This window comes from Xiphophorus couchianus, chromosome 5 (genome assembly GCF_001444195.1).
Source record: "Xiphophorus couchianus chromosome 5, X_couchianus-1.0, whole genome shotgun sequence".
In the NCBI taxonomy this organism is placed as follows: Eukaryota; Metazoa; Chordata; class Actinopteri; order Cyprinodontiformes; family Poeciliidae; genus Xiphophorus; species Xiphophorus couchianus.
The window spans coordinates 30,041,125-30,056,468 of record NC_040232.1 but is presented as its reverse complement, the minus strand read 5'-3'; the positions used below and the strand labels follow the sequence as shown (position 1 = coordinate 30,056,468).

Genomic DNA, 15,344 nt, shown 5'->3' with positions numbered 1-15,344 from the left:
AATATGCTGCAAATTTTAACTTTTACACCCAAATTTTGAAAAATAATAATAATAATAATAAAATAATAATCAAACCTTCGTGTCTAAACAATGAAGGTGACTGTCAGAAAAAGTGCCCACATTGCACTCCTCATTTTACATTGAATTTTAATTTGAGAGTTGATATACCAGGAACTGTGCTATTTATCTGAAACAGAGTTAAAAAGAAAAACCAATATATTAACTTTTAAAAAAAGCACCAAAAATCATAACAGCCATTTCTCAGCATGCATGACAAGAACATTTATTTCAGGTAATCCACAATCCAGCTGGATTTTCAGTCAGTTTTACACACAAACTATAAAAGGATTAAAATAACCCCAAAACTATTTCATTTCTATTCCCAAATTATAATAAATGGAGGGAAACAGATTAAAGGCAGGTACCAAATTATTTTTGCTCTATTATAAATCAGGCTGATTTTTTATGTTAAAAGTTAAAATCTTACCCAGTATCATGCTTCTTATTACATTAACATAAATTAAAAAATGAAAATAAAAAAATCATGTCTCCTCTCTCTACTTGTATTCATCACTGGTCCACAACCAGACTTCTACAGTATCGTTAAAAAGTTCACAATACAAAAATCTCATGGAACTAGAAAACATCAGAGAAGCACATGAAATCACGTAAAAATATTGAGCCACTGAGACATTTATAAAAATAAAAATAAAATAAAAAATCCCTCACAATCCGAACTGAGAGAAAGGAAACAGACTCAGATTGTCTCCAATTTTAAGTAACGGATGATTGGTTCAATTACCTTAATGGTCACAGTCTAGGTCAAATCAAGCGGCAACATTTTGTCTATGAGCCAGAAAATAAAAATAATAATAAAATTTTAAAAAAACATTTAAAAAGATGAACACGCTTCCCTGTGTTGAATTTTGCTGGCAGAATCGTGATCAGAAATCCTCCTTACAGTCCGGCTGTACCTGTGTGTCCGCATCACGCTCCAGGTGGCCCCTGCTCCTAATCCAACTTTCTAATTTAGTGGCTATTGCTCTTTGGCAGTGTCCTAGCTTTTTATCTAAATGTACCGTCCCTTTCTGCTTGTCAGTCGAGGTGGTGTGTTGGTGTGTAAAGGGCAGTCATAATACTCTGAAACATACACCAAACATGCACTACTGCACACACACCCATACAATGCATTGCTAAAGTATTCATACCTGTTGAGCTTTTCCACATTTTGTCCTCTTACAAGCCCACACCAGTACTGACACACCTATTAATTGGAATGGCGTTTGATGAGTTGACATAAAGTAGTGTGTAATTGTGAAATGAAAAGGGATTGAGACATTGCTTTAAATTTTTTAAACTGAATATCTGAAAAGTGTGGTGCACATATATGGATATGGAACAGACAGGTCAGGGAGAAAAGTTCAGGAGAAGTTTAAAGAAGAATATTATTTTGTAGCACAATCAAGTTACTATGTACGCTTCAGGTGCTGCATATATCAAACATGACATCAAATACATTTGACATCGCAAACTACTTTGAAATTGGCCTCTGTCTCTTTAAGAAGCTACTACTTTTTTCAACTCTCCATCTTCAGCATGTCATCACAACAATGCTGCCATTATGCTGTTTACAACTGTTCCCAAGAGCGTTGAAGTGAGTAGTTTGTATTATGATCTCAGCAGGCGCACAGTCATATGTTGTACAACAATATGTTGAGCTGTGAATGTCCCACAGAGCTTTGTTTAATCAATCCAAAAAGGGTCATCCATATAAGCTGACACTCAACGAAAAGGACATCATGTCATTGGAAAAGCTTACAAGAAGCTCATGGAGACTCTGGATAAGTCACAGAGATCTACAACTCAGATTGGAGCATCTCAACACGACAACTGCTACTCATTTCAGAGTAGTGGTTGTCAGCATGATGCTGAGGGGATCTTCAGCAGGGCAAAGGAAGCTTGTCAGACCAGAGAGCCAAATTCGGGAGAATACTGGAAGAAAACCAATTAGAGGCTACAAAAAGACTTGAGACTGAACAAAATATGGCCCAGTCAAAGTCCCAACCTAGCCCGGCCACTGGCTTCTAAATTCCAATCTCTCTTCACTGCTCCTTCTAGGTTTTCTCCCATTGAAGGGGATTCTCCCTGATAGATTTTTGACCAGGCCAATCAGTGAACAGGAGAAGTTGTGAGTGATGTCAATTTTCTGCGCTGTTTTAGAATTGTAGTCTGTAGTTTTAGTGATGGCAGCAGAGGAAGTGAACGAAGCCGTTCAGTCCGTGTTTACCACACTTCTAAATACTGAATCAATATTAACAGCTGCCTCGTTCAGCTCGGCACTTCTCTCTTTGCAGTGGAGGACGGCGACATCACGGACAAACGTTAGCGACTGGGTAACATTTAAGACTTGAACAAACTCCACGCCTCCAGGAAGCAATTGCTTCTTAATAGTCAAGAGTCCAGACCCTCTGGATGAAGCGAAGCATAGAACAAGAGCTGGTTTTTACCAGGGTAGTCCCGACCTAAGCCCCACTTGAAATTTATTTTCGAGTTGGCTAGTAGTAGTTGTGGTTGGGTCACTTTACAGAGCAGAAAGGACAGAAATGTCTCTCTCATTATACGCTCCTTTGGGTTGGGCTATCATAAAGATCTAATAAAATACACTAAAGTTTGTAGTTTTCAGACAAAATGTATAAAGATTTAAGAGGTACAAATACTTTTGCAAGGCACTGTACATCTTTACTGTGGAAAGACAGAGCATGCATACAAACTATGCTGAGGCAGGCTACATCCCGACTTTTAACCGTATCACACTCTTCCGTCAAACATGCTTATTGGCAAATACTAAATCTCTTCATGCACTCTCTCATGCAGGATCTCTCTCACACACACACACACACAGCATTATGGCAAGGTTAGTAATTGTAAAAGTGCGGATTAGTCGCAGTTTCACAAATTTGCTTTTATTTGCCATTTAGTATTGAGATATTTTTGCCAGTCAAAGACACTTAATTTCACAGTGCAACACAGTATGACAAACACTGACATTAGGGTCAAGACATATCATATGGGTGAAGTTAAAAAAAATATACCATACAAATAATAAAATTAAAAAAAAAACTGAATAAAATAAAAAGTGCAAAAAAACAACTTAACAGTCACTGAATATAGCATCAATTCAATTTTTGTGTTAAGTGTGTGAATTTCAGTTCACTACAGAAACAAAACTCATCAGTAGCAGCAAAAAAAAAAAAAAAAGACCAATTATAAAACATTATAAAGATCACAACCAATCAGTTTTACTAAAGATATCAATATGGCATCAAATGGATATCAACACAAATGTAGACAGACACATACACACACTCAGTCACATGCGCACACACACACACACACATACACAAACACTTGGTCACAGTCAACAGGTGCCAAGGACATTGCGGTGGGGAGTCAAGTTTTAGCTCGGTACCATGTCCAAAAACAAATACAAAAAATAAAAAATACACATTTCACACACCGTTAAAGAATGCCGAAATCAGGATTTACAAACTTGCAACATGCACACGTCGAGCTGAACCTTGGAGACAAAACTAAGGATGCATTTTCTTTGTAAGATTTCCTCCCGCTCAGGTGAGAAAACAAAAGTGTTAGCCCTAAGCCCCCCTTCCCAGAGAAATGGTTTGTTTTCGGTGGGAAAAGGCTTTCCCACACTCTCTCTCTCTCTGTCTCGTTCGATCAGGTAGAAAAAAAACATGTAGACAGCAATATGTGTGATAGATGATAGCTCTGTAAAGCAGCACTCTGGTAAGAATGAAAGGTAGGAAACATGGATGAGGATAGATCATCTTACAGAGAAGCAGAATAGGGTGGAGCACAGATGGAGTATTTGATATAGAATCCTATTCCCCCAGAAAAATGAAGTTATTAGAGAGGTTGTTTTTTTTTTTTACCTGTCTGTCCCTAGCTACGTAGTAGGTCTGTAAAAAGTCTAAACCACAGTGCCACCCACAGTCTGTCCCAGGTACTGCATGTACAACTTAATGTCTGTCAGTCTGTTGAGCAACCAGCTACTCGTTTAAGTTTAAGAATCCCATTAAAATCCTAACTTTCCCTGTCGTTCTAGCCAGGAAACAAGCTTTCTCCTGCCTGCTGTCCCTGCCTCGTTGTGAATCCCCTCCCTGTCTGTCCCTGAACTTTTCTTTGTGCCGCTCTCTTTTCCAGCTGGTCTCCTCCTCCTCTATCTGTCCCTACCAGTTAGTTGTTTTTTTTTCTGTGTCAGGTCCCTGCCTAGTTAATCTAGAGGTGTCCCCCCTGTCCCTCCCTCCCACCCGCGCACCCTCCCTCTATGGACAAACACATAGGGCGTGGGGGCCGTCCATCAGGGGGAGCGGCCAAAAGCGTCCCTCTCCCTCCCCCCAGATCAGGGCCGTGCAATACACAGATGGATGAGTTTCCCATTCACCCTCCTCCTGCTGGCTCACCTGAAGGCAAAAAACACAAACCAACATGAAGATGTTAATGGAGCAACAATGCAACTTTTCTTTACTTTAACCCAATGTGTGGTGGCTTACCTATTGGGTGGGTGTGGAGAACCTAAACGCCGTAGCAGGCTGCCAGTCTCTCCTTTAGCAGTGGGGGGAACTGCTCTGAAAACTGCTGCCAGTTCTCCTCCCCGACCTGCTCCTTGAAACCATGAAGGATCTGTGGAGACCAACACACACCGTCAGAAAATCCAACGTGTGTGAGCAAAGAGAATATATTTAGGAGATATTAAAGATTTAAATGAGGATTATTAGAAGTAAAAATTTAATAAACATAACTGATGTCGAAGGTACATGGGAAACGCCTTTTGTTTAACTTATGTTGACGTTATGTATAAGCCCATAGCAATAAGCAATTAATCAATTAACAGCATTACTGCAGGTTTTTATCAACTCCAAGACTTTTTCAGACCATTATGAATTAAATTTAAGACCTAATCATGGCGGAAATGTACCAAAGAAAATTGTATATTTTAAAGCGTAGTAGAACGAAGCTTTATTGCACAGAATGACTGTAGCATTGTACAGGCAAAGACGAACTTCGTCCAGCAAACTGGCAATAAATTTGCACTAACCAAAGATAGATGCAAAAGATAGCTATATACAGTATATAGCTATCTTTAGCTAGATAGCTATCTATATTATTATTATTGTTTATTGCAATAATTTCTGGGACAATAAACCAGTAAAATGTGTTATTGTGACAGGCCTATTCATCTGCAGAGGTTTGTGTTTGCAGGTTAATCCCTGAACTGCAGAATGTGACTCACAAGGCAAAATGTGACTTAAGATGTTGAATTTTGCCTGGGTTATTCTGCTACATACCTTGTAGAACATGTCTCTCAGATCATCCTTAGGGTTCACCCAGGAGGCCACAGCGTCACAGAAGAAGATGAAATCCTGAGCATCAGAAAAAGGTGCAGTAGATGTAATTCAACAGACGGTAACTGGACGACGCGTACAGCTGCAGCGGACGACGCCTCACCTGCACCACGCCTCCGGGATTCACACCGATCATTATGCAAATCCCACGAAAGGCAGAGTCTTTCTCCTCGTTGTCTCGGATGTTGCGGAGAGACGTGCACCTAGAGGACGTCAACAAGAAAGCAATGAGCAGCAGATTTCTACGGTTTTCTCACAGCTGCGATTTGCGTGAAAGGCGAGGATTCCCCACCAGGGTCGGATAAACTGCGGCAGCATGGGGGCGACCTCCTGAGGGCAAACGTAACCCAGTCTGCCGATGGTGATGGCTGCAACACGAGCATAGATACCATTAAGCAAGTAACAAAGGTGTCAGCCATGAGCAGTACGTGAGGAGCGCACGTCTACATGCCTGTGTTTTCCAGCAGGGTTTTGGGTGTGTTGGGTCGGTTAATGATCTCAACCAGCTGGTTTAGAACCATAGCTATGTATGGCTGCATCTCCACTCCTGATGGGAGAAGAAAGAACAAGGTCAGACGCACAATATCTAAAGTTTAAACTAGGAGCATCAAGATGGTGGTACTGACCCATCTGCATGCAGATCTCCCCTATGGCCCAGGTGGCATTGTTGCACACGGAGATAAATTCTGGGTTCAGATTTGTCCCGAGGATCGGCATAAATTCAGCTAAAAGACAAAAATGTAATTAAAAAAATAATCATCCTGTTTTGTATAATTTTTTTCCTAACATTTTACGGTCATGTTTCACAAAAAAAGATTTCTCCACTGTACTAGGCCCTCGTCAAGCGCCTTTAATAAGCTGAGTGTAGTGTTCGCGAGGAAGAGAAAGGAATAATTACCGATACACGGTTTGACATGAGGGAAGCAGGCCTTGGTCAGGTCACCCAGCAGAGCAAATGAACTCTGCCTCACCTCAGGCATCGTATCCTGAAACAAAAATATACAAACAAAAACCAATATAAACAAAATCTGCTGACCTGAAATGGGTTAATGGCACATCCACTGACTACCTGGGACTGCTCAGAGCCGACACACTAGTAAACAGGTTTCCTACATATTTTCACATCATCCAATTACTTGGATGGACAAAAGCATGACGGACAGATCAATAAATGGATGGATGGACTAACCTTGCAGAATAGGGACGGGTGGGTCGGTCTATCCGTGTCTAAATGTAAATCTGAAAAACTCAGTTGTATAATTTTCTACACCAAGTAAACGAGTTTGGGGATAAAACTGTTTCTCTCAAAAGCCTTCAACATGCCTTGAATCTAGCGGTGGGCATTTATCGTATTGTTTATCATTTATCATGATAAGCTTCTTGTCATGATAAGAATTTTGATTTATTGTTGTCACAACAACTTACTATTAATAAAGTTTAAAACCTCCCACAACTGTCGGCATGGTCAGGATTGTTAGTTTTACTATGTTCTTCTTCTTTATTCAATTAGAGAATCATTAGATCTCCACAAGATGGCTGTATGCAGATTTATATAAGAATCTGTGGCAGATAGACGCTCTCTGTTTAATTTTACTGAGCTTGAGTTGAGCTTGGTCAAGACCCCGAAATGCAGGGGCGGAGAAAGGGGGTTCCCATGGGGTGGCCATGACCTCTAACCCCTGGACAATCATTGGACCACTGGTCAGGCAATTGGTCGTTCCAATATGGAGGTAACTCACCGGTAGAGCACACCACCAGAACAAGCAGTTCCCCTCCAAAACAGTTGGAGGCAGCGGTGATGGCATTTATTTATTAGCTTCCAGAAAATATTTTCTGTATTTAGTGAATTATTTGGCAAATACGGATGTTGTTCTCCAAAGCGGCCATAGTACCAATTAATTGTTAACCGCCACATCAGCCTGATCACCACTATGAGAATATTCTGGCTCCACCATTACCGAATGATACCCCTAAACATCACCTACTTCACGAGTATGCAACAATTTGTTTTGGTATTTCACATAAAAACCCAAATCAAAAAATGTTGTGGTTGTAATGTGAAAAAATGTGAAAGAGTTTAAATGATGGGAACACTTTTTCTGTAATAAAAATTATAGAAAGAGAAGATATGAACACATTTTTCATAATTCCACATCATTAAGACCTGAAGCTGCTTTCTCAGACTAGATGGGATGTGAAGATGATGAAATCCACTGAAGTACTCTCACCTGCATGCACTGGAACAGCAGGGTCATGATGTTGCTGCGGGCCACCAGCGTGTCGACGTGGCCCCCGAGTCCCTCGGCCAACCCGCTTAATAGATCCAGGGCCACAATCATGAAGTCCTTATCTGGTGCTTCATACTGGTCTGGCTGCTGACTGTACATCTGAGCAACACCAACATAGTGGTTCTCATTTCATACAACTATACATGTTTCACACACTTTAACCCAGTAAACTTCAAGCAATTTCAACGTAAGTTTCCAAACTTTTCCAGCACCACACTTTACAGATAAAAACAACAGAAATGAAACAAAAATGACAGCTACAATTCTCTATTATGGACTTAATAACTTAACTGCAGTTTGAATATCAAGTATTTCAAGCACGTTCCAAACCCTGAAAAAACCTAATTTAAATTTAAGCACCCATAGGAACCCTGACCATTAAAATCAGTGTGTTAAGCTAAAATGCTGTAACGCAGCTCACCATGGCCTGAGCCAGCGTCTTCTGGACCAGGGTCACGCAGCGCTGGTACACAGGCTCGCAGTACGGGAGGAAGCCGCTCTGCAGCGCCGTAGCAACCGACGACAGACACTCCAGCAGAGGAAAGAGGTCTTTGTCCTCGTCCTTCAGCTCGTTCCATTTGGCTATCAGAGGTGGCATCAGCTTCTGGATGTACTCCTTCAAAAAAAAAAAAACTAAAAGTAAATGTTTCAGTCCCAAGCTGTGTGAATGTGTGTGTGACTGCTGAGCTCACAGGCTGGTTGAGGTGGTGTCCCACAGAATCAGCCAGCGTTCCTATAGCGTCGTAGAGGATCAGCAGATTCTTGTGCTGATATTTCCCAAAAGCGAAAACCAGCGTGTCCAGGATGAAGCTGAGGTACGGCACTAGCTCCGTGCACGCCTCCTCCTCCAGGGTGGCGAAGGCACTGTGGCCAACAGGATATGAGTGAGAAAGATGTCTGAGCAACAGACATCACAGAGAAGAGCACAGAGGAAAGCTGAGAGCCGCACCTGCACGCCGCTTCCTGCACCCTTTTGTTTCCATCCAGGATGCGTTTGAGAAGCTCGGTCATGAGGGGCTTGAGGTGGGCGTCGGGGGGCTGGCTGACCACCCAGTGAGCGTAGCGACTCAGGGTCCAGCAGGCGATGGAGCGCACCAAAGCCTTCTTGTCGCATAAGCACTGGATGAGATGAGGAATCAGCTCTGGCAAGTAGGGAACCATTCCCTGCATGCAGCCTGAAAAGAGGATGAGAGCTTACATTTCTTCCTGTTTTATATTAAAATTTAGATTTTAATGTAATTTGTGAGTCTATGTCTAACCCTCAGCGATGGCGCCAAGCACCAAGATGCCAGACTCCTTGATGACCCAGTCAGGATGGAACAGCAGGCCTTTAAGCAGAGGCAGGAGGTGTGGAAGCAGCTCCTCACGAAACACGTTGGCCAGAACGTCCAGAGCCGCAGCCGAGCATTTTCCTGGGAGTCAGAGACCGACGGACGAGATTACAGACGCACCGATAGGAGAAAAACTTCTGCTGTCCACTTCACTGTTATTCACCACGTTTTGTTGATCTATACCATAAAATCCAATAAAATTAATGGTAACATCTAACATAATTTGGGCTTCTAATGAGAAAATCAAGAATTTTGTCACCTCTATAGAGTGAGGTGACTATAGAGCGCACCTCACTATAAGCTGCACCCACAAAGTTTTTAAAAAAACTGCCACATGGTTCAAAGCGTGGAAAAAAAGTAGCGACTTATAGTCTGAAAAATATGGTAATTCCTTTTTAACAATGGATGAGAACAGAGGGGAAAAAACAAGAAACAGATAAGACTGAGACAACTGGACAAGTAAAAAATTTTGAAATAGAAATATATCAGATGTTTAAGGATATTTTCACACTCGGTTTGATTGGGGAGCAAAATTACAACACTGGTTACATTTTCAGTTGGTGCAGTTCGCTTTCACACTGCACTATCAAACAAATCAAACTCTTTGAAAACATGTTTCCCCTCTCGCCTGTGGTGGCGCTGCAACAAGAACCACTGAAGGAAACGACAACAAAACCTCCAAAGATGGCATGAGCACAACGTCCTTCTTCTCAAAATGTAAACAAACATGCCAGATTTTTGCGATTGTAGGGTTTCTTTTTGTCTTTGGTAAAAAGAACCACTAGCCATTTCTCCCGTTAGCAATAGATTCGTGAGTTTGCTCTTGATGCCTTTATTCAGAATGTCCTGTGCAATAGCCTGCTTCTTGCTTTTGGACCAAACTCTGGTCCGCTTGGCAATAATATGCATTTGAACTGCACTAGAGTTCACTTCAACTGAACTGAGATCTAGGTTTTTAGGGGGACCAGACCTCGCTGTTTTGGTCCGCATCAGAGTTCGACTGCACGTTTGCACCTCCCCAAACGAACCAAGTAAAACAAAATAAATCTGGTGTGACTGCACATGTCTAAATGCATTTCAGTAGCTTACGAAGATTCCAGTCAGACAACGTGTCATCGTCGTCATCCTCGTCTTCGTCTATGTCCTCGCCCTCCTCGCCCTCCCCACCCTCGTGTTGCAGAGTCACGGTACGAGACTTGTGGAAGCGAGGCTTGATGTCCTGCTCGCTATCGGGAATTGTATCGTCCTCTTCGACGTCTCCCTGGAGGACGATAAAGATTAAGTTTGAAGTAAACTAGATTCTTATAAGGGCAGAGTTTGTGTGGAAGAAGCATTTAATTTAACAACAGCTGCTTACTTTTAGGAGGATGATGTCGATCTCTGAATATTTCATCCCGTTCACCAAGATAGGAATCAGTCTTAAAAAAAAAAAAAAAAAAAGATCTAAATCAGGTGAGCTCCTCCTTCATTACCTCAATCCATCTGTCAGCATATCTTGACTTACTGGACCAAGTGTCCAGACAGGGCCTCTTTGCAGATGGGCTGCTCAGCCAGAGTGAGCCAAAACTCGCAGGCTTCCAGAGCCACGTTCTCATCGGGGTCCTGCGTTCGCTGCAGCATGTACTGCAGACAGAAACACAACGGCTGGTGGTGAGGAAGAGGAGGAGGACCGTATCTACGATGGTGGTGGTGACAGAAGATCCAACGGTCGCCTCACCTGGATGATGCTGTGCATGTGTGGGATGAGGCGGTCGATGCGAACTTCCAGCAGCATGACCAGAGCCCTGCAGACGTTCTTCCTCACTTCACTGTCTTCGTCACCGGCCAGGGCAAACAGACTCTGCAAAAGGAGAGAAGAAGAAGGATGAACGGATTAAGTGAAGGAGGAGCTGGAGAACAAGACGGTGAAATAAGGTTTGGGGTAATAAGGAACCTAATCTGCTGCGTTCCACCACATTAGTCAAAGTAAACGTTTTATGCAATGTCCAGGGTTCTTGCAATTTTTGGATTTTCGGAAGTTTTTTTAAATAACATTCTAGATATTTGAACATAAAATATTTACCAAGTTGGGTTTTCTTAACAGCATTCTCTAGACATCTTGAAACAACAAGCCTGAAGTCGTGTTTTTAATTCAGCAGCACAATAAAAAGCTATTTTGTATCTTCTGCTTGGCCTCTTTGTCATCTTAGATTTGCTCCTTTTCCAAATCTAGAATACATAAAATATGTTTTTTCTGTTCATACAGACAGCAGCAACTCTTTCACTGCTTTTGTTTTCTAAAACCATTCAATAAATAGGAAACTGCGTATATTAGACCAGTATTGGGTCTTCCAAAAATCTCATCCCAAAAGTTAAATTAACTCTTCAGTACAACACTAAGTTCACCTCAGTCCTCTACATAAAGTGTCTCCACAGACTGGAATATTTTAAACAGGCAGTACTCGGCCCTCCACCATCAGAATGACCCAGAGCTGAAATGCTCTACTCTGCGGAACAAACCAGATAAAATATTTTTATCCCTCACCTCAATAAAAGTATCGATATTATCCATCAGAGCTTGAGCTCGTCCAATGATGAACTGGTTCACACAAGCGATAGCATGGGACCTAAAGGAAAACCAAGCCAAGAGCTTACTTAAATTAGCCTGAATAAAGGAGAAGGGACATGACAGAAAAACAACAGTGGTTTACCAACCTGATCTTGGGGCTGCAGTGCTTAAAGAACTGGAGAAACTTGGGAATCATGATGTTGAGAGGTCTGTTCAGAGCGTCGCTGTCCAACAGCTCAGACGAATCCTCACAGATTTTCTGCAGTGCTCCAAAAGAACCCTGAATAAAAGGGGAAATCAGAGCGATTCAATCAAATGAACAATTAGAAACTCAATAAGTCGTGCAGAGGCTGTACCTCGCAGGTGTTGTAGTCCTCAGAGTTGAGCAGATTGCAAAGTTGAGGCAAGAGCTCCGGCCAAGTCTGCAGCTCTCCTTTAGAGGCTATAGTTGTGATCAAAATCCCTTCACGACGAAGACAAAAAAATATTAAATAAACCTGCAGCTGAAAGTTCTGGATTACCCTATTTAACACAACATAGCCTTCTTCAGCTATAAACATCTGCAAAACACTGTTTCGAGCACCCACACAGCAACTTTTCTGTGTAACAAGTCAGCCTCCCACATGGCAGACTGACTCACAATCACTACAGGGTAACGCTTCTTGTTTTGCTTTTCTCCCACCCTTCCCACCTTCCCCTTTCTGCCACACCCTCACCGATCGTAGCTCTGATAAGCGGCGACGGATCTCCGATGTTGTTGAGGCATTCTCGTTTGATGAAGTCAGCCACGTTAGGGGGGAAGTTCTGGTAGTGAGCCTTCACATTGTTCTTCAAAATCAGACCACTGAGAGAGCGAGTGGGTTCGTCTTCAGAGACAGAGAATGAAACAGCATTTTACCATGTGAGAAGCAGGATGTTGGATGCAGAACTGAAATATTAGCATGACGCTAGCACAGCTGAAAAGAAAGATCAGCAATATTGACAACGGAATGTTTTTTTTTAACTCAATCATACCCTCAGACTTGAGGCTTGTGAGGACAAAGATGAGATAGTTGTTAAAGTCAGGAAACTGGTTAAGCTGCTCCAGTTTCTGGGGTATCGGTTAAGAAATTCAACCATCCACACTTGGCAAAAACATCCTCACACCCCCATCTAACGAAGGGTGTTTTCACGCATCATAGTCTGGTAAACTCTGTTCTATTGAGGACCAAAGTGGCAACATTTGTTATATTTTCAGCTGGTGCGGTTTGATTTCACACCGCACTGTCAAAAAAACCAAACCCTTTGAAAAACCTGTTCCCTTCCTCGCCTGTGGTGGTGCTGCACCAAGAACCACTGACGGAAACGACACAAAAATTTCTGAAGACATGAGCGCAACTTCCTTCTTCATGAAATGCAAACAAAAACAGAGTAGTGTCAGATTTTAATGGTTGTAGGATTTCTCTTTTGTCTTGGTAAAAGAACATAAACCATTTCTCCCTATGGCATAGGAGTCTTGCGTGTGTTTTGGTGTATTTACCAAGAATTGCTTGTGCGGTAGTCCACTTCTTGCTTTTGTAGCAGTCTCTGGTTTGATTGGCTTTCATATGAATTCAAACAGCACCAGAGTTCAATTCACCCAAGCTGAGATATAGGTTTTTAGGTGGACCAGAGTTTGCCTTTTTGGTCTGCATCAGAGTACTATTGTATATTCACACCTCCCCAAACAAATCAGACTTTCTAGATAAATTAAAATGAGATAAAAGCAGACTTAACAGGGCTGGTGTGAATGCACCCATATGCCTCTATTTGGCATTTATGCGTCTTCTATGTTTGATAAATCTTGCTCAAGCGTGGTGCTGAGGCAAATTACTGGGATCCATGAAAGAGACATAGGACAAATAGTCATGTACACACACTTAACATATGATATGTTACCTATTTTTACACTTGGCTCATTTGACATGTCCAAATTCTAGACTTTTCCAGACTCCATTTTCTAGAGATTTCAGTCATTTTAGCCATGAAAAATGCAATTTAATAAATGTATATATAATAAAATATATGTCTGACATTTCTTTTTCCATACTAATCCAGACCCGGAAAATACTTAAATCAAATTCCATACTTTTCCAGCTTACATAGAAACCCTGGGCTTTAGGGAGATGCTGGAGTGCCTGCACACAGAACATGCAAACTCCACTCTGAAAAGGTCCAGCTTGGGTTTGCACCAAACATTTTGCAGTGAGGCAACACCGCAAAGCAGCTTTCCACCATTTAGACATGGCTAAATTTCCAAACAGACTGAGAGGTAAGGATACTTCTTGCACAGCTCTCTGAGTGGCTGTGTCCGGGGACTGGGAATCTTTGAGCAGCTGAAGCACTTGCTGCAGACCCTGCTCGTCTGGCTGCCACTCCATCCTGTGAAGATAACACATTGATGAGCTGTCTGAACGGCACGACAACAACGCCTCTAAGTGCTCTCACTCACACCTATACGTAGAAAACAAGCAAGCCACTCACTAAAGATAGTTGACCATCCGTTATATTATCTGCCTCAAACAGAAACTGGTTTTTGAAAACCTCAGAAAATGAAAAAGGCTGTAAATACTATCGAGAACCCGTTTTGATAGCATGAGTGGCTAGGAGCATTTCCTGTTTTCTGAGGTATGATTCCCAACAATAATAAAAGCGAGTGCTAAACTACGGTGAATTGGCTTCGGTAAGTTCTAATAAGTTATAAACTAAGAGCTGAGGAGAGTTTTTCTCCATGAGGCCCAGACGGCGCAATGTCTCTGAGACAGCTAGCAAGCTAGCTTAATGTCAACATGGGTTAAAATGCGTATTCACTCGTTTTAAACGGCTACAAGGCGTAAATTACACAGATTCCCGGTCACTGTACTTTATATCTGAACGTGTAATTAACACCAATTACAGAAAGACTTTCAAATGCATGATATAAACAACCGGACATCAACCCAAAGCTAGAACACGTAGCATGTCTAGCTAGCATCTGCATGAAAGTAGCGCGAAAGATTTTACCTGGTTACTCCGGTGTGCTGGTTTTATATTTGTACGGAAAACAGTGCAGTCACGCTGTAAAAAACTAACATTAAACAAAATATCGCAGCTATCTGTGTGGCTGTGTAAAAAACTATAGTCTCTGTAGGTCTGTGTATTTCTTACGCTAGCTTGTGTATGACAGAGATTGCATGCCTTGCGATCAAGCCGGGTGACCTGTTTGATTCCTGCCGGCTTCCGTAGACAACAGAGCTGAACCAGGTGATTACGCAGTAAGACATGTTTTAAAATAACTGCCTTTTTCTTATTATAAGTGTGGCTGTTCGGTTTTTAAAATGCATCTTGTTGGTACAAAAATATGCAGTGCGTTTAATTTCGTGAATACTGTATATGACTTCTTTTGAGCTTTACTCTTGACCACTAGATGGCGCCAGGTTCTGATTACTGTAGTTCAATCTTGATTTATCAATATCTACATGCAACAGGTAGGAGTTTGATGCTCATTTGGATGATTATAAGCTAGACAAATTAGACAAATATTCATTTATAATAAATATAGTGATAAATAATAAGCACATATTGTATTTAAGCATGTATATTTTGTTTTAATTATGCTATTATGTGATTCTTTGTTTTCTTATTTAAAACAAGGGTTTGTTCTTTTGACAACGCTTTTGGTTGACGGGTTATTGCATACTGGAATCTCTAGAATTGTCCCTAAATGCACAAATTTATATATAAAAGGCAGGATTTT

At 41.6% G+C, this 15,344-nt stretch overlaps 1 protein-coding gene across 3 annotated transcripts; it reads right to left on the bottom strand.

The window, feature by feature from the left end:
- Window positions 1–257: 257 nt before the first annotated feature.
- On the bottom strand, window positions 258–14,826 carry tnpo2b (transportin 2b). 3 transcript variants are annotated; one of them, XM_028017630.1, is made up of 24 exons: window positions 14,756–14,826; window positions 13,891–13,990; window positions 12,605–12,680; window positions 12,307–12,456; window positions 11,947–12,053; window positions 11,737–11,870; window positions 11,567–11,648; window positions 10,760–10,882; window positions 10,547–10,665; window positions 10,400–10,460; window positions 10,132–10,303; window positions 8,971–9,123; window positions 8,661–8,886; window positions 8,404–8,575; window positions 8,133–8,327; window positions 7,652–7,810; window positions 6,322–6,409; window positions 6,050–6,148; window positions 5,875–5,970; window positions 5,716–5,791; window positions 5,527–5,626; window positions 5,367–5,441; window positions 4,572–4,701; window positions 258–4,481 (listed from the first exon to the last, which is right to left on the bottom strand). In XM_028017630.1, the coding sequence occupies exons 2-23, from the start codon at window positions 13,987–13,989 to the stop codon at window positions 4,594–4,596; spliced, it is 2,670 nt and encodes an 889-aa protein (XP_027873431.1). In that variant the 5' UTR covers window position 13,990; window positions 14,756–14,826; the 3' UTR covers window positions 258–4,481; window positions 4,572–4,593. The 3 variants fall into 3 exon arrangements, with proteins under 3 accessions (XP_027873431.1, XP_027873432.1, XP_027873430.1); XM_028017631.1 differs by lacking the exon at window positions 14,756–14,826 and adding an exon at window positions 14,093–14,349; XM_028017629.1 differs by having other exon boundaries at window positions 2,942–4,481; window positions 14,612–14,796.
- Window positions 14,827–15,344: the final 518 nt, after the last annotated feature.